The sequence below is a fragment of the Aphelocoma coerulescens genome, chromosome 15, assembly GCF_041296385.1.
Source record: "Aphelocoma coerulescens isolate FSJ_1873_10779 chromosome 15, UR_Acoe_1.0, whole genome shotgun sequence".
In the NCBI taxonomy this organism is placed as follows: domain Eukaryota; kingdom Metazoa; phylum Chordata; class Aves; order Passeriformes; family Corvidae; genus Aphelocoma; species Aphelocoma coerulescens.
Window position 1 is genome coordinate 4,424,250 of NC_091029.1, and position 24,225 is coordinate 4,448,474.

Genomic DNA, 24,225 nt, shown 5'->3' on the forward strand with positions numbered 1-24,225 from the left:
TTCCCAGCCCCTCTGCCCTGGGGATGGATGGACGGATGGAGGAAGCCCGGGGGTCCCCATCCCCGACCCCCAACCCCCGCCCAGCGCTGCCGCCGCTCCGTGCACCAACCTGTCGGGCGGGGCCCCGGGGCCGCCCGGAGCTCGGCGGGCGCTCGGTGCGCGGGGCCGGCGGCGGGGCCGCGCTCCGGCCCCGGTTTAAATTTCCCTCTCCGGAGCTGTCCAGCCCCGAGCATGCGCGGCCCGGCCCGGGGTCAGCGCCGGGGCAGGGCCGGGCAGGGCCGCCCCCGCCCCCGGTGCCCCCGCCCCGCGGCACCGGCCCGAGGAGGGCGGGCGGGCAGCGCGTCCCAACGGAGAGCAGCGAATAAAAGGGGGGAAAAACCCCGATTATCCCAACTTTGTGCAACTTTCCGGAGGGAGGAGGGGGAGGGACCCGCCTGTTCAAACGGGCACCGGCGGGAGGAGAGCGGAGCAGGGGGGGCGGCTCGGGGGAGCCGGTGCCCGGTGCCGGCGCTCAGTGCCCGGTACCCGATGCCCGGTACCGGTGCTTAGTGCCCGATGCTCAGCGGTCGGTGCCGGGTGCCCGATGGCCAGTATCCGATGCCCGGTGCTCAGTGCCCGGTACCCGGTGCCCTATGCCCCGCTCGGCGTTGCGGGAAGCGGAGCGGAGGCAGCGGCCGGAGCCGCCTATCCCCGCTCGCCCCCGGTGCCGGGATGGCCGCGGGAAGGGGCGCGGGAGCGGCTGGAGCGGGAACGGAGCCGGGACAGCCCCGGGCAGGCAGCGCCCGCTCTGAGCCTCAGCGCTGCGGGAGGTGAGGGGTGAGGATGGGAGGATGCTGAGGCCCTGGCACAGGAGAAGCTGTGGCTGCCCCATCCTGGGAAGTGGCCGAGGCCAATTTGGACGGGGTTTGGAGCAAGCTGGTAGAAGAAATAGAATCTTTCATTCTGAGCACCATAATTCTGCCTCCTCTTTCACCAGAGGCTTTTGAAGCGTGGTTCAGCCACCAGAGAGTGAACTCTGACGATAATGACACAAATGTGGGACGGTGTTACCTCCGAGTACCAGAGAGACATGGGGCAAACAGCTGAGCCAAGGTCAAATCCCACATCAGCCCCAGATCAGAGATCCAGCCCCAGAAAATATTGGCTTGGACTGTCCAGGTCTCTTCTTGGCACCAGATTTTTCTCCCCATAAGCCCACCATCGAAACAGGGACCAAGCTCCTTTGTCAGCAAAGTGGCCTTTAAGTAGAGGCAGCTTAAAGTCAGTGATGACACCAGGTCCTTTGGGCTCTGCCCAGCAAAGCTGAAATGTGGAAATACTCCCAACATCCTTGCACAATGAAAACCCAGAAGATCCATGATAAATGTATTTCCTTGTGCTTGCCAGTTTACCACAGAGTCTGGAGGGGATGAAATGTGAAGACAGATCCTTTTTTTCTGCTCCTAATGAGAATCTGTTCACTTTGATGAGCATCAAATCTCTCTCTGTTAATTGCTGTCAATAGAAGTGGAGATTAATCATTACTTCTATAAATCAATGCCTTTATCAGGCACTTCTGGAGGACTGAAATAAGAGGAAAAGTCACAGTACTGGCAGAGCCTAAGGCATGGAGTTTGCACAGTTGCAAGTGTTCCCTTAATTACAGGCTGGATTAATTAACAATTGGGCTGTAACTTAATAAAATGTCATCTCAGAGTCGTCGTATCCTTACCTTGTAACTTAAAAAACACTTCAAAAAACTCTCTCCTGCAGCTCAATATTTGCAGGAGGGGTGAGGATAAAACACAACGGTCCTTTCAGCTCTCCTTGGAGCCTGTTCAAGCCATTGTGCTGAGCTTTTCCCCTGGCTGCTTTCCTTGCAGGGACACATTCCATGCCACGGGCTGGTTTCTCCAGGTTCAGGAGGTTTGCAAACCCTGGAAGGGCAGGATTGCACCGGGTGAGGAGCAAAGGGTGGCTCCTGCCCCGTTTGCTCACTGGGGGAGCTGAACCTGCAACGGGGAGGGATAAAGGGCTCCGTTCTCCAAACACCTGGAGGAGCAGGGGCAAGTTCCAACAAGGAAAATTCCGGTTAATTGGAGCAAAGAGCGTTTTCACAATGAGGGAAGTCCAACACTGCAAGGGGCACGGGGAGGTATTGAGTCCCTGCCCTTGGAGGTGCTGGAATTGGACAGGAGAGAGCTCTGAGGAATTCATGGAATCACAGAACGGTTTGGGTTGGAAGGGGCCTTAAAGCCCATCTTGTTTCAGCCCCTTCCATAGCCCAGGGAGCTCCAGCTGTTCTGTGTTCCATCAGGTCAGCTCCAAGCTGCAGGTCGATGGCTGGACTTCTAAAAAATTGGGTTTTTTCCTTGTTTTTTGGTGTTTTCTCACCAGTTCCTGTTAGGCTGGAGAACTGATGCTGCCCATGGGAATGGCATGGAAAGGAATATTGGGGTATGTTGTCTCCTGGTATCCATCAAGTGTGGTCCTTTCTGTGATTTAAAACACAAGATGTGGACAATTTCTGGTTTCATTTGTAGTCTTCCCTCAGTTAAGGAACAGTTCAAATTCACCTGTCACGACTGAAGTTGTTTTTACAGGGAATATTAGCAGAGAAATGTGCATTTGGCATCTCTATTGATCCGATTTCTGTCTGATTTATTTGGTGGTATGAAAAATCACCCATAGCCTTTAAATTATTCAGCAATTAACTCCTTCCTTTCTTTGGACTAACGACTGTAGCAAACGAATAATGCAGTGCAACTGCAGAGGTAAAATAGGGATTTGTTTTTCAAAGGCATTCGCTTTCTTGTGTGTGAATTTCTCCTAAAGTATCTTTAATTTTTATAGATTTTCTTTTTAACTGTAGGAACTTTTTTTGGATGACAAACTGAATTCATTTTGCTACCAGCTGAGGTCATCACAAAACAAGTTTGGTTTATTTTCCACTCTCTCCACTGCTTTAGGAGAAATTAGGAGGGGAAAAAAAAAAGCAAGGGAGAGTTGAGAAACCCTCAAAAGCAGAGATTTATGAGAAGCCTGTGAAGATTTTGGTGAGCTCTGTGTGGTCAGGCTGGAAAACCCAAAATATTTCCCCCACCTCAGGCAGTTTGGACTGGGACCTGTGGTTTTTGTGGTGAACCCAGAACGGCTGAAAAGCAGCTTCATGTTTATTCATCATTGTTTTTGGTGAAAGGACATCGGTGTGTCCTGACCCTGCCTCTTCCTACTCCTCACTTGGCTTTTTTTTCCAATTATGGTTTTCATCCTTCTCCTCCTGAGTATCTAAAACATGTGGGGGAAAATACTGATGTGAATTCAGCTCTAAAAGCATTTAGTTCTTTCTAGAGGGGGATAATTCCCTTGCACACTTCCAGCCAGCTTTGTTTGATGGGAAAGATTGGATTCTTGAGCTCCTCCTTTATTTACTCAGTTAAATATATCCCTCCAGTCCCCTCCCTGCAGAAGTGAGATATTCTATTCACATTTTAAACTGCAACTTCACTCGGATTCTCAGTCCCGGATGGAGATGGGAATTTGGTTCCACTTCATCCCCTTTCCAGTGCCCAGATTTGGGCTTGTCCCCTCACCCCCAGAAATAAAAAGCAGCTATTCCCATTACCCACAGGCTCTTTTCCCAGGATGTGTGCATTCATATGGGAATGAAAATGTGCAAATGGATTCTGTCCAAGCCACTGGAAACACAGGAAACTCCACAAGCTCCCTCCTTTCATCCCCCTGCAAAAGCACCGACCGTTTGTTTTATTTCGGGATACTGTATCCTAACAAATTATCCTTAAAAATCATTTAGTGTGAAATTGCAGATTAATCCCACCGGGATGGGGGTTTAGCCCTCGTCTGGCCACTCGGGAGCACACAGATGGTGGCTGGGAGTGTGACAAAAGGCACAATCCCTGATTACATGCATGGATGTAACGGACAGAAAGCTTTTCCTCATGGCCAAGGTGAGGAAAACACCGGAGGTCCTAGAGCCTGGCTCCTGCAGGGAGAGCAGTCCTGCAAAATCTGCTCTGCAAAAGTTTTGCAGTGCCTCACAAACAAAGGGAAGCCTGCTCTGACTCCCTTTAAAATCCCATTTTTACTTCCTAAGGTCGTTGCTATTTTTCTTGCGATTTTTTTCTTGTTGTTGTTTTGTTTTATTGCGTCTTTAGGCGGCAAACACCAACAAATGGGGATTCCTTTTGGAGTCTGGCAGCTTCTTGTTCCCAAAATTAATTCTCTCTATCCCACAGGGAAAATGTTGTCCTGTTTGTGAAGTGCTGGAAGTCTGGCCTGGAAGAAATTATTCTTTATCCTTGTGAAGTGACGTTGCTGCCCTGCACAGCCCTGAAATTCCAGCTGCCAGCTGAGCTCCTCACTGACTTTAATGTGAAATTGTTCTTACTTAGGAACAAAATCCATCCTGCTGCTTATTCCTGGTGGGAATTCAGGTGTGTCAGTGCAATGCTCCATCCCTGGAAGTGTCCAAGGCCAGGCTGGACAGGGCTTGGAGCAGCCTGGGATAGTGGAAGGTGTCCCTGCCCATGGCAGGGGTGGAACAAGAGGAGATTTAAGTCCCTTCCAACCCAAACCATTCTGGGATTCCATGATTTGCCTGGAAAACTGGGCCTGGGGCTTCTAAATGCCCCTGCAACAGAAATCCTGCAGAGCCAGGATTGTTTGTGCTTTAAGAGCTGGCAGAACCCCAAACCCAGCCCACAGAGACACACAAAACCTGACAATATATTTATTATTTAGCCAGTTAAACCTAAGCTTAGCACCATTTTTACCTCTCTGGGTGAACTACAAGAATATTTTGCCCTGATTTATGTCTAGTCTGGGGCAAAATGAGTTTATGGGGGCTATAACTGTGCAGTGGTTATTCTATACAATATTATGAAGCAATGAAATTAGAACAAATCCTTGTATTATGTCAGCATAGAATTAATACTTTTATTTTGCATTTAGGGGATGAAATAAATACTTCTGAAATTATTTTTTTTTCCCAAAAAACAGAGGGAAATCAAGATGCTGTTGGCTGATGGATGTGATTTATCATTTAGGTTGTTGTTGGAAGAAACAACTTCAGCCCCAGAGCATGCAACGTTGGCACTTCTGATCTCTTTATTGCTCTTTTGTAGCCTGTGGTTTATTTACAGCTGAGGAACCATGCAGAGAATCCTGTGTAGGTCTCACCTATTCCTTCATCACAGAAATGAGCTTTTCCTTAATTAATATCCCTCATTGTTTCAGCAAATCCCCACGGATCTTGTCCTGCAGATAATGGCAGTCAGTGCTTTATCCCTACCTGTGCTCACAGGAAGTTTTTTCTCTTTGTAGGTGAAAAGGAAAGAAGAAAAAAAAAGGAGATTTTGGAGCTTTTTGCTCCTATCTTTGGGTAAATGCAGAATTTTTTGTTGTAGGAGCAATGAATGCTGAGTGACTACAGAAATATTTGGGAAATTCATCCCTGAGGGCTCAGGTGGCCTCAGCTGGAGGCACAGCTCATGAAAAACCCCATCAGCTGCTGCACCCAGAGCTGGAGCACAACTTTCAGAGAGCCCAGTCTGGCCCATTCTGCTTCCCAGGCGGGGAATTCCATTGGCACAGGGACAGGGATGGTCTGAGGATCCCAGTGTGGCCACGTTTAAATTGATATTTCATACACAGAAACGCAGGGATGACAGAGAATGCCAGAGTCTGGTTTGGGACTGGAAATGTTGCAGAACTCAAAACTCCTGATGGCAGCAGGGTTATCAACCACGACTAGAGATACTCAAGTAGAACATTCTTCAAGGTTTCTGGGGAAAAGTGTTAATAACAAGCACAAAATTTTTTCTTGGCTTCTATTTCTGCAATATTTCCAGTGTATCACAGACACATTTTCTCTCAAATAAAAACCCAGCACTCACAGGATGTCAGAGTGGCACCAAAATGTGCAAAGCCCAAATTCAGTGTGACAAATCCTTCCAGAAGGGACAGTTGGATTTCCATTTCCTTCCTGGTTTCTGTAAAACTTTGGTGAATATGTCATGAGTTACACCCATGCATCATCCCTCATAAAAGAGGGATATCATCCCTCCTTTCCTGCCAGGCGTTCCAGAGCGCTGGGTGTTTTGTGGGATTCCTGGTTCTGAGGATTTGTGTGACTGAAACTATTCCCAGGTGGGAGCATCCATCAGAATCCAGCAGTGACCATTCCTTTGGAGCCAGTGAGAGCAGCCACACGAGCAAAGAGAAGCCTGTGGGTGTTTTTCTGAGTTTTTTAAGTGTGAAAAGTTAAGAACCCTTCTCTTAATAAGGCCGCCACCAAATTAACATAATCAAGGAATCACCAGCTCCACTGTGAGCAGCTTCTCCTGCTCCCTCAGCAGCTCTGCCCTCACCAACCCCATGATTTAGTGAATATTGTTTCCTGCTTCCATGACACACAAGTCTAATTAAACCATTTCTGCACCTTCCCTGGCCATAACTCTTCATTCCAGTAATTAGAAGACACCCCAGTACAGAACACGCTGCTTCATCAGCTTTTAGGCTACGAGACTTAAAACTAACATTTTCAAAAGCATTTCATGGTTTGAAAGAATGGTCAATTAACCTTCAGTTTCCTGGGGGGAACCCTGCAAAGAACTGTCAACAGTTCAGTTTAGAGAGATTTGTCCAGTGACCTACGAGGCCACGAAGTTCACGAATGCATGGAACGGTGTCATCATGGATTTGTTCCCTGGGTTACTGTCACAAGAGAATAAACTGATTTTTCTGCTACAGTAACAAGTGACCAAGGGGCGACGGGACGACCCCGGTGCTTCCGTGGGCTCCTGGGCAAAACCAGGGCCACTCAGCAGGAAAAACCCCCTGGTATCTTCAAGGATGAATTATGTGTCTCTTTCTCTTCCTCCCATAAGGTTCTTTTTTAATCAGAGGAGCCCGGGGAGGGGGGGATTCCTCGGCTGCCTGCTGGTTTTCTTTGTATTTGGAATTCTCTGCAAACGGCAGCGTAAGATAAACGTCTGATTATTGTGGTGGTGACAGTCTTCAGATTTAAGTGATAGCAACATCTCAGTCTTTATAGCAAATTAAGGGCTTCCTGCAGAGCTGTAGGGATTGATTTGGGGATGCACCTGCTGGAGGAACCCGTTCGGAGCCTTCCCGAGAGGTCTCGCCATGAGGTTGATTTTGTTGGGAGATTCCAAAGGAACCGAGGGTCTGCTCCTGGCCTTTGAAGGTAAAACAATCTCTGGCTTCACGAGGGAGGCAGAATTAGCCATAAATAAAATGATCTTCTGTGTAGGATTTGGTACGTGGAAATTCAAATCTTTGGCTTTGCTTTTACTTCAGTGCTCTGTAAACACAGGATTTTTGTGCCATTTCAGAAGCTGAAATGGAAGAACTGATTTTATTTTCTTCTACTCATCACCAAGACATTTTTCCTTGGCCAACCTGGCAAATCCCTACATTAAATCTGATTTTCCTGGCTTTTCTCTTTTGGTCACACCCATGACACACAAGGCCAGAGTTGTTGCTCCATGACTGGAACTGTCTCTACTACAGCTTCAAACGTTTCAGTTGATTCTATGTAATGCTCCAAACTTAAGATTTTAAGATTGAATTTAAGATTGAATTAATCAGGAGGGTTTTCTTAAGCACACACATACTTGTGCTTAGAGAATCCCGGAATGGTTTGGGTCGGAAGGGATCTTAAAGCTCACCCAGTGCCACCCCCTGCCATGGGCAGGGACACTTTCCCCTAGCCCAGGGTGCTCCAGCCCTGTCCAACCTGGCCTTGGACACTTCCAGGGATGGAGCATTGCACTCACACACCTGAATTCCCACCAGGAACACTCAGCTGTGAATTCTAGGAGCAGTTTTTGTACTGAGTGCAAATACCAGAATTCTCCAAATCCCAAGTGCTGCATGACAGGAGCTGGGTATCCTTCAGAGGAAACGGAGACATCTTTATAGTGTTTTTTTAAAACTAGGTCATACCTAAGGGTGGTCATTGAATCTTACTCCCTGTTTTTCTGAGTTTCACACTGGTGCAGACTCGTGGCTCAGGCCCTAAAGCTCTTCCTGCCTGTGGCGATTCCCATCTAAGCACATCCATTGGGGCAACTCAGGAAGGTTCCCTCCAGACCTGGGGTCTGCCAGAGCCTTCAACCCTGATAAAACCCCACAGGAAGGGAATAACATTGACCCTGTGTATTGCCAGTGACCCTTTGCTGTATTTAACAGTGACACATTTGTCATTCTGTGTCCCCTCATGAGGTTCTTGGTGAGCGAGAAGGGAAGGACGAGGAGAAAGAGCGGCTCTAATTAGAAATTTGCCCATTTTTTCAGAACAGCTGAGGAGAAGCTCAGGCCCTGACCCGTTCTTTCCCTCCTCAGAAGCCCCAGAGCAGAGATTTAAATTCAAAGCATGACTTTGCAGGCTGGGCTGCCAAGGGGGGAGGGGAGCAGGGATGAGGAGCCGCGGGCGCGGTGCACGAGCAGCGTTGGACATGGAGAGAGATATCATTAGATTAAAAAAGTGTCTTCCCACACAAACAAAAGGAGAGGCCGGGTGGGAGCGTCAGGATTGCCCAACACGAGCTCCAGAGGCACTGCTGGGACAGCAGCTGGGCAGGCAAGGACAGGGTCCTGTTCCTGCAGTGCCCGGAGCGAGGACACGCACGGAATGTCCCCCACGGGCCCTGGGCTCTGCGTCTCCCTCCCCACTCAGGATCAATTACTCATCCAAAATGACAGCCACTGTCTGGTGACCAAGAGTTGTCACCCATTTGTGCTTCCTCGAGGGCCAATAGTTTCACTCCGGAGCTGCTCTGTTGGCTCTGCCACGTTTTTGGAAGGAAAAGTTGGCAAATTTTTCCAATTTTTATTGCTGGAAGCAATCAATTCATCGCCCAGAATGTCTTGCTTGAGTTCTTATTATATTATTACTTCAACACTTTGGTTTCTTACTACATTCAAAACATCATTCCTGGGTTGATTTTTTTAAAATCAAAAGCTCAGTGGTTTGGCTACAATTTTTGCCTCAGGAGAATATTGATCCTGCTAAACTCCTTGGGATATGAAGTTGGGCCCTTCTTTTTGGCATTTCCCTTTGGCCCTGCCAAACAGGTTTAACTTTTATTTGTCCTGTATTTGGGTTCAGAACAGGCAGTTTAATGCTCAGATGAATTTCAATATACGGGGATGTAGCAGGAAAAACAACAACCAAAAAAAGAATCTGTTGGGGTTATTCATGTGCTTTTGGATTTGATTTACTTCCTACTTCCTTATTTAATAACCAGGTTCCTTAAGACTCCTTAAGCTTGACTGACCCGTGTTTTGTTGGCGGGTCTATTCCACTGACCCCTGCCAAGACCCCTGCCCCAGTTCGTCTATCAGACAAAAATGAATCTATTCCAGGAGCTATCACTTCCCATTATCTCTAATTGAGCCTGACAGTTGGAGACAGGCCTCATTATTTTTAATTGGGCCCTATAGTTCTAGAGTTAAATTAAACACAATTTAATGCAGATAGCTCATCTATGCTGCTATGACAGAGTCAAACTGTATTTTAAGTTTAATGGAACAACGGGGTTTGTTCGCAGGCTTTGCTTTTGCAGAGTGTTGCTGCTCGGAGCTCTGTGTTGTGCAAAAACCTGCCTGGGGTGTGAGGACACGTCTGTTAATTAGAACCTGACCTGGCCCTGCACCTGTTGGACCTTTTCTCTACACTTTTACACCAAAAATCCAAACGTGGGCCCAGGTTGGTAATGAACAATTCTTTAATCAGCCCAGACTGCCTGTGAGAGCTTCACATGGTTCAGGTCGTTTTAAACAGATTTGCAGGGGTGTCATTGCAAACAGAGAAACTGCTGAAAGTTTCACCCCCCCCAATTCCTGTGGGAAGATCTATTCAGGATTTAGAAGTGAAGATGCCTCTCTACACCTCAACATGGGCATTTTTACTGCTCCATTCAGAGATTTTTTTCTGCCACGAAGGGACGTTTTTATCACTATTAGGTGGGGCTTTTCTGTAAAGACACCTCTGAATAAAGAAGGAATTGAACCACCCTGTTGCTGTAAATATTATAAATGTTCATGTCTTGGGTTTTCTTTGGGAAGAAGCATTCCAGTCCATGCTGAGGAAGGAGCTGTCTCACCCTTTCGGTGGTTTTCAGCCACACAGGAGTTGGAAAATCAGTTTGGAAAATCATTCCCTGTGCTCTTTCTTTGAGTCAGCTGTGGCCTGCAAGACCAAGTCATTTTTTTATTGAATCTTTAACTTTGCCAGAGTTCTCAAAGCAGTTAATCCATCACAAACCTCTTTGGATTGCTCATGGAACCAAGGTTCTTAATTACAGAAGGCTTTGATTAAATATTGGATTTTCCTTTACACAGGTGAGGTTAAACAGTTGTTTCAAAGGGCATTTCCTTTGATATATTTGTATTTTCTGTACTTCCCTCTTCAGCTGTGCTTGAAGGACAAATAAACAAACTACAGCACTCCTCTCACGAGAAGTAACATCCAGTGTGTCTTGAGGAATCCAGGATGAAGATCCTTCCATTTGGATCAGCGGGATCTCTACTCTTCTTATGGGTTCAGGCAGCTTGCATTAATAATTATATACTGTGTGTTTAATTAACAGACACTTAATCATGGAAATTCGATGACATCAGGCCTGGAGACTGGGACTGTCCTGGAGAAAATGAGCAAGGATTACCACCCAATGTTTGTACAGGCGCTGCTCCTTCCTGTCTGCTCTCCCTGATGTCAGCCCAAGGGCAGCCATGCCTCACTTCTCCTGCTGCCTCTGGCATCTTTTCTGGAGGAGGGAATTCCTGCAGCCTGGAGAAGCTCCTGGATGAGCCCTTTGCTGCCTGTTTGTGCTGGATCTCCAGCTTTTCTCCTGGCATTGCTTTTGCCGGACACAGAGGCTGCCACTTCTGGTGTGAGAGCAAAAATAGCCACCACAGCAGTGCTTTTTTTTCAGCCCAACCACTCACATGAAGGTTGATGTGATGGCACCTCTGGGATGATTTTCCATGCCCGCAGCCAACCTGGAAATGCTTCTGCAGACAGCACCAACAGCATGAACTTCCCAGCTTTTCCACTCATGAGGTGTTTTTGTTGGCTTTATCCTGGCTGGCAGAACCCCCCTCCTTCCCTGGCCCTGCAGGAGGTCCGTGCTGTGACAGCCCAAAATCCCAGGAGATACAAGGGCTCTGTCATGTGCTGTTGTCCTTTTGATTGAACTCGGAGAGAAAAGGCCTTTGTCCAGTTTGTGACCAGTGAGCAGTATGCTCCCAAAATTATGGCACAGATTTAGTGACCTGTGTGAGGAGTGAGACTGAAAGGGATTTATTACAGCTTTATGCATACCAGTATTTGGGATTTATGGCAGCTTTCCATGACCCTATGTGTCTAAATTTGGGATTTTTAATGGCTCTTGCACGTCAGCATTTGGGCCTTGCAGAACAATTCCCACTGGAATATTCCCTGCAGCCACACAAGGGAGAGGAAGGATGGTCAGCCACGTTGTGGATGTGGAGCTGAAGTTTTGGGGGTGTGTTTTTGTGGGAAGATTGAGGCGACGGAGACTGGAGTGGTTTGGATGATGGGTTTTATACATGTACTTGTTCTGTACAGCATTTTCTGGGAAAATTCACTCCAGACCTAAAGGGTTTCAGTGTCTCCCCTTCTATTTTTGGCAGAAGGACAGAGTTAACAAAAATATCACTCCCATATTTGTTGTAGTAATTAACTTCTCTAAGTTCCAGCTACCCAGTCAGGGCACAGCATTGCTGGCTTGGTGACATTCTCTCTGGATGTCTTCCTCTTAGGAAGAAACTTTTAACTCCTTGTCCTATGGAATTCACCCCAATTTCAGGTGCAAACAGAAGGATTTGTTCATTTTAAGAGTTCACCTTTCCCTGATTCCTCGTTTGCCATGTGAATATGAACTTTGAACAGGATCCACTCGTGATCTGATGGCCTGTGCAACACCACCTCGGTGCTACACGAAGCTCATGGATTATCCTGGCTGTGCTGGATTGATCCCAGAATCCCAGAAGGTGGAGAAAACCTCCCAGACCATCAAGTCCAACCTGTGACCAATCCCCACCTTGTTTGGGCTTTAAATGCAACGTAAAAATCTCAAATTCCAATCTTACAATGACAGAATTTCCTCGTGTGTTCTGTTCTGTTCCAGAGGTGCAGCAGGGTTTGGAGAAGCTCATGGAGAGCAGGTTCTGGTTTTCCTTTATTTGACCAGGATCAAATTATCTCCTGTTCCCCCTGTGTTGTTTTGGGGTGGGGTTTTTGTTTTTTGTTGTTTTTTTTTTTTTGTCTGCTTTGTTTTTGTTTCCTCTCAACCAGCTTGAGAAAGAATGTGGGTTAGAAACAAAAGATGTCGAGGATTTAATTTAGCCAGACAAAAAATACTCTTTTCAAATGTTAAAACAGGCTGAAAGAGAGGTCTGAGGGCTGGTTTGAAAGGACAGGACTTTGTTCCCAGCGCTGTTCCCAGCAGTGATGGGAGACACTTGGATCCTGAGCTGATGGATCTGCCCTGTGCTGCCTCCTGAAGCTCTTGGCCTGCTAACCTGCTTCATTCTTTAATTAATATACACATTTATGTGATATAACTCACTGGCCAGCTTGCAGTTACCTGGAGAAGAGCTTAAAAAATGGAAACAAAAATATTTGGGAATTTTTAACAGCAGTAGAGCAGTGCTATTTATTAATTGGGATGTTTGGAATTACTGAGGAGGGGGGTGAATAATTGATAAGCATTTTAACCCAAGCAAGAATTCCATTAAATATGAACAAGAGGAGGCTGGGCACGTGGTAAAGGATTTCTCTTTCCCTTTTGACTGCAACCAATCCCTTTGGATCTGGTCACTGAAGACACCTGGCAATGAAATGGGTGTGTGAAAGAGGAGGAAACCAGATATTATGTTACTTAAAAGTCATTCATCATGTCACAGGAAGGCAGGAATCTGAACTCCTGCAATAAATAATCGCTGAGGGTGATCTCTGCACACAAAGGAGCTGTGACAGGGAGCCACTGCCAGCTGCTGAAATGGCCAGGAGTGAAGGCCAAGGAGAACGGGACACAGGGAAAGGATTTCCTGGGAGCCATCCCATGAGCTTCCTGCTCCCTGATTTTGCTGGAGGAAAGCAGGAATCTGGGTTCAAGTCTCAAGCCTGAGTTGCAAGGAGTGTTTGAAGAGCTCCATGTGTCCATCACAGCACCCTGGCTCCAGCTACAAAATTGTCATTTTACATTTGTCAGCAGAGAACTTTATTTCCTTCTCCCTTTAAATTCCATGCCTTTTTTTTTTTTTTTTTTTTTCCCATGTTTTCTTTGCTGAAAGGGTGGTCAGGCCTTGGAAGGGGCTGCCCAGGGAGGTTTGGAGTCCCCATCCCTGCAGGTGTCCAAGGAAGGACCAGATGTGGCACTCGGTGCTCTGGGCTGGGTAACAAGGTAGGGATCAGCTTAGACTCAGTCTTGGAGAGCTTTCCCAACCCAAATGATCCAACAATTCCCACTCTGTGCAAATTCCTCAACATTCCCTGAGTAATTCCCTTTCCACTGCTGGCATGGAAAGATCTCTTTGGGATTTTATTTTAGCTGGTGGCAACTTCCAGTTGGGATTGTGTGAGAGAGAACAGAGCTGTTCTGGTGGACAGGGTAACACCTTCCTGGCATGTCCAACAGTCCAGGTGGACAAGGGATGTCCATGGCACATCCAACAGCTCAGGCCAGCTCACTGAAAAGATCCTCCTTGTCCCTGTAACCAGATGTGGACTTTGGGATTTTCTGTCAGCAAAAGAAGGGATTGGGAAGGATAAATTGGACCTACCTGGAGAGTTTGAGGGGCCACGAGCACCCTTTGTTTTCCATCTCTTGTAACTTTCAGTGACACCCTTAGCTCTGCTCCAACACATTAATTTATTTAAAATTAATGACTTTTCCTCAGTTTTTCTGCCCCAAAGTCAACAACACACATTTATATGCTTTTCATCTCTGTATTACACCATCTCATGTCATATTAATTTCTCTAGTTCCCTGTCCCTTTCCTGGAAGGTGCCCAGGATCCAAACTGAGTGGCTTGGCAGCGTTGACCTGCATCTCCCAGAAGTTCATCCCTGGGATTTTAACCCTGAAGTTTCGGTGCTGCTCAGTCCTGTAAGTGCTCCCTACCCTCTGTTCCAAGTTCAAACACCCACAGCAACGTATCCCCACGCTTCAGATGCACCAGGGAACGAATGGGATAAACCCTGGATGAATTTAATGAGCATTTTCTGTGTGGAAGCAGCTGTAGGGCTCGCTTGGAGCTCGGGGTGTAGTTTTTCACCAGCTGATGCTGAGTGAGGCTGGCGAGGTGCAGGTGGAATGGCCTCTCCCCAGATCTGGTTACACCACGTCAGGACCCCGGGGAGGAGAAAGGCAGAATTCAATACGTGCATGTGAGAGTGGAGCCCTCATCCTGCACAACGCTGTTTTATTCCAATTGCTTCAGGGGAAGTCTGTACCCACCCTGGGCCCTGTCCCCGTGAAGTGGAGAGATCCCAAAGGCTGCAACAATGCTGGGAAGCTGCTAAAATTGCCTCTGGGAGGTGGAACCACATGAAAGATTCATGTGGAGTCTTAGCATCTGCTCCTCCTTTGTGGGATATCTGCACTGTTAATTTTTAAGCACGTCTTAGCCTGGGGAAGGGAGATCCTATAACCAAGGGAATATACATTATTAACCTTAAAGCTCCCAGCTCCTGGCAGCTCCTGCAGCCTCGGCCACTCTGGGTTCTGAAGGGGCAGCTGAGCACCCTCCACCTGCTCCGTGGTGGCATCAAACTGGGATGGCTCCAGCTCAATACACCCAAAGGATGCCCTCCCTAATTTGGGTAGTTTGTAATTAACACAGGACGCCCACATCGACTCATCAAAGATCTCTGGTGCAACTTAATCTCGAGGAAGATACAGTTTCTAGTTCTTATCTTGGAAAAGTGGCCACTAAGTGGATGCAGGTGCCATAGGCCCAAGTCCCCTGCCCCAGTAAATTATTAAAGGTGCTCAATTCAGGTGAGGACATCGTCCCTGCCCGGCTGCCCAGAGTTCCGAGGGACCTCACCCAGGTTCAAAGCCCCTGGTGAATGGTTTCCCTGGAATAATTGGTAACAGCAGCCAGGATGGACGCCCAGGTAACTTAAATTATCGTGGCTGTAGTGGGAGATGCATTAACAGAGAGATTTATTCCATGGGGAATTTCCTGCAGGGGGTTGGAGCTGGAGGATTTTTGAGGTCCCTTCCAACCCAATCACTCTGGGATTTGAAGATTTCGATTATCTGTATTAGTATGTATTTGAGTGGTGCATTTCTGTAGGTTGAATGATGGGATAATGATCTGAAAATTATATTTTTTATAAAGCACACCACTGATGTAATTCAGTCACAAATATCAGGACTCGTTTCCCAAACTTCCTGGTGCAGAAATATGTATTGAGTTTATCCTGGACAATGTGGGGTAAGAGCGACTTTTCTCCTTGATTCCTGTGTGCTCCTAAATGCTGCCTTTCCTCCTCTGCTGGCTAATGGCATTTTTGGACTTCAACACAGAAATATCTTGGAAGCTGGGGCTGGGATGGCATCTCACTTGCATGGTAATGAAGCCTTGACAGAGGAGATGACAGATGGAACTCCAGGATCAATCCAGCTACTTTTTTTTTTTCTTTTTTTCCAACAAGATACTAAAATGGGAAGGTTTATAACGAATTCTAATTAAGGCACAGGTTTCTTGGTGTCTGCTGATGACTTTCTCTCGTCACAGACTTTAGGAAAACTTCCAGGGAAAATTCTGCAGTACTGCACCATTAACACTGGTGTGGGCTGGTTTCCTGAACAGCCCAGTTTAGTTTTCCTAAATGCTCCCGAGGTTCTGGAGCTGGGCTCTTTGGACAGAAGTGTCACAGTCTTGGTGTGGTGCTCTGCAATCTCCATCAAATCCCATCAAAAAACCTGGGCATGGCTTTTGCAAAACAGACATCCAGGTAACCTTGACATTCTCTGTCCAGAGCTGCCTCCTAAGGAGCTGGATGAGGGTGAAATTCCTGTGGTCTCCTCGGCAAATATTCCACCTGCCTCAAAATAACTCGGGTAATCCTTGGTTTATTTATTGAGCATCGGTGTGTTGAGACCTGCTCAGAGGCAAGAGGCTCCCTGGGCACCTCCTGTCCTCCTCTTCCTGTGGAAAGCCGTGGTCAGTGGTGGGGAGGGACACGGAGCGCGTGCTCACCCCAGGAAGGTCAGTCCTGCAGCAGCGCCGGGGGCTCGGAGCGTGCTGGAAAAGCTTTCCTGGAGGGACTGGGCTGGAGAGAGGCAGCAGGGAGGGAGGCCCTGCAGCTGGGGGGGCTGGAGGGAAGGAAGGAGTGACTCTGAGGCACTGGGAGAGGAGCTGCAGCCAAGGCGGTCAGCTGGGAGCAGAGCCGGAGCCGGACTCCGCAGGGCAGATGGCAGAGCTGGATGCAGAGGCCAAGGAGAAGGAAGGAAATTATTCCCAGAGAGAAGGTGGCAGAGGCAGAGCGTGACAGGCTGAGGCAGAGCGAGAAACACAGTGACCGAAGGCGAGGGAGGATTTAATTTTTAATTAGCCACAATTAATTCCTTCCACATCTGAAGTCTGGTGAGAACACGGAGTGAAAGGAGGTAACGGTGGGTTTGCTTTGGTGGGTCCCCATCAGAGAGGGAGGCAAAGGGGTCTCTCAGGGAGCTGAAGTCCTGAGGGCTGAACTCGGAGCTGCTGGGGGTGTCTGGCTGTGGGACAATCCTGGTAAATCCCTGGAGTTTTCCTTTCTGCAGCACAGAAGGGATTTTTGCTCTGCATGTGGTGCATGGTCTGGCTGAGTCAGAGGTGGTGGATCCCCCTGTTCAATGATCCAAAATTCAGCAGGAGATTTGGTCCATCCATTGGGATAAGGACCTTGCCACCAAGGCTTGGAGCTGATGGAGGAATGAGGGAATCTCTTTTCAATAATAATTCCTCCTCAGGAAGGCTTGGATTTAGAGGGGCCTTTTTTCCCCCTCAGATGGGACTCCCTGCCTGGCTATTTGCTGTATTGATGACACGAGGCAGAATTCCAGCAAACAGGATGAGCACATTCATTACTGGGATAATTACTGGGATAATTGTTCCTCTGCGGAGCTGGGACAGAGCACTGGCTGCAGGATCTGCCTTCTCCTTTTTCCCCACTTCCCTGCTTTTCTCCCACATCCTCTCTTTGCTCCTCATCCAGCAGAAGGGAAATTCTCTGCCTGACTGCCAGGATAATTTCTGTTCCCTGTAAATAGTCCTCAGTGAGGAATTCTTCCAGGGAAGTCTCCTAAAGGCGACACATCCCTTTCCTCCAGAGCCCCACTGTGTTATTTTTAACATGTGAAACATTTCCATCCCAATCACTGCAGTTATTTCTACTCCCTCAAATAACATTTAGCTCTAAGTATAAAAAAACAGATAAATAATTCACAAAGCTCCTTGTATGAGACTCTTTAAAAGAAACTTGTTCATTTTAGGTACATTTTAAGTTTCAGGACGAGGAATAGCAACACTTTCTGATTCAAACAGGCACCTAAATCCAATAAAATGTGGCTATTTTGACCCATTTTAACAGGTTTTCCCTGTTTCAGAGGATGACCTTTCCCTCTGTCAGCCATCCAGAAGCTGTTTAGGAGTCAGCTGAGTCCCCTCTGCCTCCACCTGCTCTGCCCTGCCCATTTCCACATGGAATGAGTACTTTGTGCTTCAGAAGGTGTGGGGGGAATTAATTTTCCCCCTCTTTCCTTCTTGGCTTGTCTGAGGCAGTCTTTTTGTAACAATGTGGAGAAGTGGAGGTAAGTCCAGAGCTCTTCCTAAGGTTTTATGCTAATGAGCACTTTAAACTGGGAATTTCTGGATAATGGCAAGCTGGGATCTGACTGGGAGCAGTGGTTGTCTTCCTTCTCCAAGGAACAGAGGCAGAAGAGATTTTGGGGTGTTTTGGAGAGAGTGAGACCAAAGGAAGAGGGAAGGAGCTGACTTTCACCAACGTGGAAAAAAGGGAATTTCTTCTGATCAGTGGAGGAGGGGGCTGGCAAAACCAGAGCCTGGGAGCTTGTGACTGCCTGAGGAATCTTGATCCTTACTTAAACCCAAACCCAGAGGAGCTGCCCTTAGGTTACCCTCATGGGTGTGTCCTGCTACCCTGGGAATGCTGGAGATTCCCCTCACCTTCTACACTTGCTATGGAGTAAAACCAACCTGGATGCTCTCAGAGGAGCCACTGTGGCTCTTCATTTTCCTTCTCTGTCCCTGTGGCTGTAAGAAGCCAAGAGCAGAGTGTTCCCTTTCCCTTCCCTTGGCTTCAGAGCCACAGGTAGTGGTGGATGTTCCTCACAGATCCAACAGCCAGACCCTTCCCACTCTCAAAAAAAGCTCTGGTGCACTGCAAGGTACCTTGAGGGGTAGGAAAGGGATGGCTTTGAAGAAAAGATAAATTATTCCCTTTACAGACACTGCTGTATTGAGACTCCTTGCTGGTTGAAGCTGCAGGTCTGGTCTGGTGCCTCTCCTTCTCCCAGGTGGGGACCAGGGGCTCTCCTGTGAGTCCAGGTGACAGTTCCCAGAATGAAACGCTGATGTGGCCTCTGATAATGTTTCCGTGCCTAACTCCTGAATTGAAATGCTTGTTACTGCAGTGCTTTGTGTGCAAGGGGTCCAGGAAAGCTGGAAGATGTTTTCTGGAGGAGTTTGGAGGGGCTTTTTGCTGTTTATTCCCATGGTGCCTGCATCTCCAGGCTCAGCTGAAATCCTGTCCTACCAGTAAATCCTCAGCCAGGCCATGAGTCTGTGCAGCCTCTTCACTGCCCCTCCAGCTCCTCCCACCCAAAACTGCAGCCCTGGCACTGCTGTCCCCTCAACCTTGACAGAGCAGAGCCAGAGCAAGGCCTGTCCTAAATCATTGTGAGCTTTGGGTGACCTTGGCTGGAGCTCCTGAATCAGACCTCGTGTTGCAGCCTCTGCAAATCTCTGGTGTGTAGATGTTCTGGAAGCAGTCCCTGACTTTTGCAGGGCTCTTGTGGAGTGATAAAAACTGGATTTTCCTGTGGGAACTTGAGTGGTAATCTTGGTTTGGCCTGGGATTTGTTGTCCCGGGTGTCACTTGTCTCGTCTGCTCTCAGTTTTGATGCTGACTCACACAGGCAGCTCCTTTCTGCTGGCTGGTGCCCAAAGGGTTTGGTCTTTGGGGGTTGTTGGAACACTCCTACAGGAGGTGTGATCCCAATCCTTGCTTTATCAGTGGCCTTCTTGCTGTGTCCATAAATGTGATTTTGGGGCCGTTTTCTTCTGGTTCTTGGTTCTGTCTTGAAGGCTTGTAAATACCCTGGAGGTGTGTTCACCTTGGAGTACATGAATTTACTGTGGTTTAATGCTCCTCTCCCTGTACCTTAGGGACTGTCAGATACTCCAGGACCATCCTTCTCTTTCCTAGAAATTGAATAAATCTGCCCTGCTGTATTCCTAGAATTTTTAAGTCTGAATTTTAGTTTTCCAGCTGGAAATCTTGTGCTCTGTCAGCTGGGGAATGCTCTGAAGCATATGGAGTTTACCAGCAATTGATGTTTTCTAATAAACCATCCTGTTCTGCAATTAATAAGGATTCATTAAGGAGCTGCCTCTGGTCCAGCATCAACAGTAAATCTAAGCATGAAGAAAACTCTGAAATTTTTATCTAAAAGCCAACAACTGAGAGAATGAGCAGTTCAGTGTCTGTGCTCTGACCTAACAGGATTTGAGCTGGGTTTTACATGGTCCTAAATTTCCCAAGGGTAGTGGAATAGCTGCTGCTTTCCTCGCTCATCCAGCATGCCTGGGGTGCAGGGATGAACACGGAGTTTTGGGCAGCACCTCTGTGTGTGTGAAACAAGCTGGGACAGCAAAAGGGTCCTTCCTATGAGTTAAAAAGCTATAAAGAAGTGTTTTATGCTCTAAGTCAGGAGCCTGAACGCTTTGTAACCTGGGAGCACTGGTGCAAACTGGGAATTCTGGGGCGGGAAGCGTTTGCCTAACCTGGGCCAGGCTTGCTGGCACCAACCCAAAATCCGAGCTGCTCCCATTAACCTGACAGGCCATTGTTTTATTCAAGCTGACGTGCTGAATGGGGCTCTTTTTGCCAATATTCTTTACCTGTCTCGTTGTGTTAAAGTGGGGAGCGCGGGGGGCAGGTGGGTCCAGGCCCCGGCCCCGCTCGCAGGCCTCGGAGCGCCCGGCGCGGCCGACGGGGACCCCGTGGCACAAGAAAGAGTTGCTAAGAACAAATCTCTATTGTTCCCCGTCATCTTTAAATGAGTGTCAAAGTAGGCAGGGGGGCTTTGACCGTTAACCGCACAATTTAGCCGGCCCCTTGTGTCCGGCAGCCCCCTCCGCCTTGGAGCTCCTGGGATGAGAAAAGGCGGCCTCAGCCCCTTCTAAATGGGCCAACTCTTCTCCTTTGTGTGCAGACTGCCCAGTGTGAAATCCGCAGTGACGTTAAATGTTTTCTAATGAATAATTACTGAAAGGAAATGGAGGAATATATGTGTCATGGATTGTAGCGCATTAAAATGTTTTCTTTTGGGCACAAAAATGTTGTCCTTCAGCAGCGCCGCGATTGTTTCAGGGAGCCTTTTGTGGGGGTTTGGATTCTCAATGGATTATCTGTGAGCGCTCGCTTTTCCAATAGGAATCAAAAGGGTCCTTTGGCAAACTAATGTTTTTCAAAATGGCAGCCATGAAGCCCATTTAGTATTTAAAGTTTGGGGTTTAAAGAAATGTTTGAACTCGGGAGATTTTCTCACTTTTTTTCTTTCTTTTGATTTATGAAAGTGAAGTGGTTCACCTCAACCTCTCCTCTATTGAGAAAGACAGACAGTCACCCTTTAACAAGTCTATAGCAGACCATGCCCTGGAGACAGACAAGAGGCCTTAAGAACTCTTGGCGTTTCCCTGGGCTGTTGATTAACCTTAAAACCCTCTTATTCTGTATTCTTTTGAAAAGAAATTAGGTTACAATGTGTAAATTTTTCCACAGTATAATTGTATTTATGAATTCTCCTGCCTCGAGGAGTGTGTACAGTAGTGCCAGACAGCCCAAGTGCCTCCCCGTGCACACAAAATATCCCTTTTCCATGGCTGCTGCATTCCCAAGCGTGGTCCATTTCCAGCATTCCAGTTCTGTTGGAAATCTGAAAGAGGTTTCCAAAGATCTGTGAAAAGTCTCAGCGAAAGATGTAAAAATCAGTTTGTTTTGTTGGCTTTGCTGTGATGGGACGAGCATAACTTGGTCCTGTGGTGGAATCTGCTCTGCTTTAATCCCTTTTTTTATGGGGTTCTCGTTGATCTGAAAATCAGATCAAAGCAGATGAATTCTCAGGAGCCACACCAGGAGGGGGAAAGTGTTCCCACTGCCCTGGGCTGGCTGCTCCTCCTGGGTGGGGATGTGTCACCCCAAGTCCTGCTGCCAAGATCTGACACTCTGAATTTCCTTCGGGAACAATGGGATGAGTCCTGACTGCTCCTGGAGCAGACACGGGGCATCCCTATGGAGCGCTGGAGTCCTGACCTCGAGGTCACTGCCGTAGGAAGATCCAGGATTGCCGGGATGTGTCCGTGCTCCCCCGCTGACCCTGCCAAGTGCCTCTGGCAGAACATCTTCCTTTTCCATTCTCCGTGGTCACGGCCCCTTGGGCCAATTCCTCCAGAGAGCCGAGGGTGGAGCAGAGCCCGAGGGGTTCCTTGTTGTGATCCCTGCAGTCCAGGACTCTTAATGAGCGAATTCCTGGAGCACACGAGGGGAGCAGGATGGGTCAGGGAGCTGCTGACTCTCGCAGTAAACGAGTATTTCCAAAACAGAGCTCCCACGTTCCTGAGGGAATGTGTGTTAACAGCGCTGCTCCGAGCTCAGCTGTGCTGGGCAAGCCTGACACTCTCTATTAAATCTCGTGTCTGTTTTTTATCTCTTTTGTACCACATGACTCCAGGGATGTTCACTTACGGCACCTTCCTGTGGCACCACTTTTATTTGCTTTTATCTCAGGGGTGTAACTCAAGAGAACAGGCTAAATAAAAAAGTTTGGTGTCACAGAAATTCCCATGATGGATGGAGCTGTGTCAGGGAGGGTCAGGTTGGATATCAGGGATTCTTCCCCCAGAGGGTGCTGGGCACTGCCCAGGCTCCCCAGGGAATGGGCACGGCCCCGAGGCTGCCAGAGCTCCAGGAGCATTTGGGCAGCGCTGCCAGGGATGCCCAGGGTGGGGTTGTTGGGGTGTTTGGGCAGGGCCAGGGGTTGGATGAGGATCCTGTGGGACCCTTCCAGCTCAGGATATTCCATGATTTTGTGATGCCAGGTGGAGACAGAGCTGAACATACAGGCCAAACTGGGCTTTAGGACTCCTGTGTCCAGCCTTAGATAAGGCTTGAAGTTTTGAGGGGGTTAGAAAGGAGAAGTTTTTCGCAGAGATCAGAACACAAATGTGATCTGGGTGGGAAGAATTAACTTTCTTTTTTCTTTCCAAACCCTGATGCTGTTGGGAAACAGAGGGGTGTAAACAACCTGGCTGTTAAACAGGTGCTTTTCCCACTTCTCTGTGAAAATGTGCCTTATTGAGGGTTTTTTCATTTTAAGTTTTGAAAGGTTTTGTTCATCGTGAGTATTTGTTAGCTGAGGATAAGTCAGAAATGCCTTTGCCTGGCTCGTGCTCTGAGGCACAAGGGAAGAGATCCAATTCCTGAATGCTGCTGCAAGACCGAGGTATCCTGTGGCACAGGAAGGGCTCTTCCATTTCTGGAGAACGTGATCCTGCCCCGAGTCCCTTTAGGAGCTCGTCACCCAGTGAGGTGGGACTTGGCTGGGAAGCTCCTTGAATACAGAGCTCTGAATTCATGGAAGCATCACCTGGAGGACAGAGAGGTCGCTTGCTTGTGGATTGCCGATTTCCCAAATGGATGGGGTTTATCCTGCTGGAAACCGGGGAAATCTCTGTTGTTGTTGCCTTTGGCAGCTGGGCAGAGGCAGGAAGAGCTGGGAGTGGGTGTCCAGCAGGAAAATCATTTCCGAGGGGAGAAAACTGCCTGTTGAAAATGAAAAAAAAAAAGAAGGAAAATCCATGGAAACTGCGACTTAAACTGGGTTTTGCAGTGACCTCTAGTGGGAACCAAGCCGGGAGCTGTGGGAAGGGGCTGAGGAGCCTGGCCAGGAGCGATGGGATGTATTTTGTGCCCGGATTTGCCCAAATTGCCCATCAGGAAGGTCAGAGCCCATCGGTTCCTCCCCAGAGCCAGCCGTGGGTATTTTGGTGAGAGGCAGAACCTCCTCGAGCTGCTGTGGGCAGCTCCCGGGGTGCTGACAGGTCTTGGATAATTCATTAAAGCAGGAGGATGGCGCATCCCTGCCCAAGGAGGGAGCAGCAAAGAGCCCAACACACGATCCAGGGTGCCCGTGGGCCTCAACTCCAGCCCCTGGAATTCTCTGTGGAAGCAGCACGGGCTGGACAAGGAGGTGAGGGGAGGGTGCAGGTAAAGCAGGACTCAGGTGTGACCTAAAACCACCTCGGAACCTGCAGGGCGGTGGAAGGGAAATCCGGCAGCTCCGGGATGGTGTGGGGGTGTGGAGGATCCTTGAGGAGATTTTCTGCTGGTGTGGGTGGAATTGGTGGCCCAAATAAACCCGGGTCTGCTGGGTTTGCACCTTTTGGTGCAATTTCCTGTGTGGGTGGGAGCTACGAGGCTTTCAAAGGTCCACGGGGTGAGCTCGTGCCCACCTGAGGCTCTCACCTGCACGGTTTGGGCTTTTCCAGAGCTTCCAAAATAGCTGTGGCCTCATAAGTAATTCTCCTTCTCCCTGTACCTTCATTTCTTCTGTTCTATGACATTAAACCAAAGAAACATCAATGGAGCATCAATTGAAAAATGAACTTTTGATCCTCTGGTGAAGAGAAGTAATCATTTTGCAAAGTTTCTTTCTTCCTAGTTTTTAAGGTTGTTTTTTTGCCAGATCTTGCTTCAAACTGGTACAAACTTTGTCAAAGAAATTGGCCTGTTCTGTCTGACCCTTTCTCAGGAGCTGCAGAGCTCAGGAATTTGTGCTGTGATCCCACAGGGCTCCTTGCAGTTTCCCTGTTGACAGACAAATCCCCGTGGGAAAAGCAAAACCCTTCATTGTAGTGAGGGAGAGGTTTTCTGAT

The 24,225-nt window shown here is 48.1% G+C and overlaps 1 protein-coding gene across 2 annotated transcripts in view; it reads left to right on the forward strand.

The window, feature by feature from the left end:
• Positions 1–15,104: 15,104 nt before the first annotated feature.
• The window catches only part of MYO1H (myosin IH), a 29,917-nt gene continuing 20,796 nt past the window's right edge, over positions 15,105–24,225 (forward strand). For both annotated transcript variants that reach the window (XM_069030743.1, XM_069030745.1), the window contains exon 1: positions 15,105–15,175. In XM_069030743.1, the coding sequence (XP_068886844.1) occupies positions 15,164–15,175 (12 nt within the window). In that variant the 5' untranslated portion in view covers positions 15,105–15,163. The remainder of the gene's footprint in view (positions 15,176–24,225) is intronic.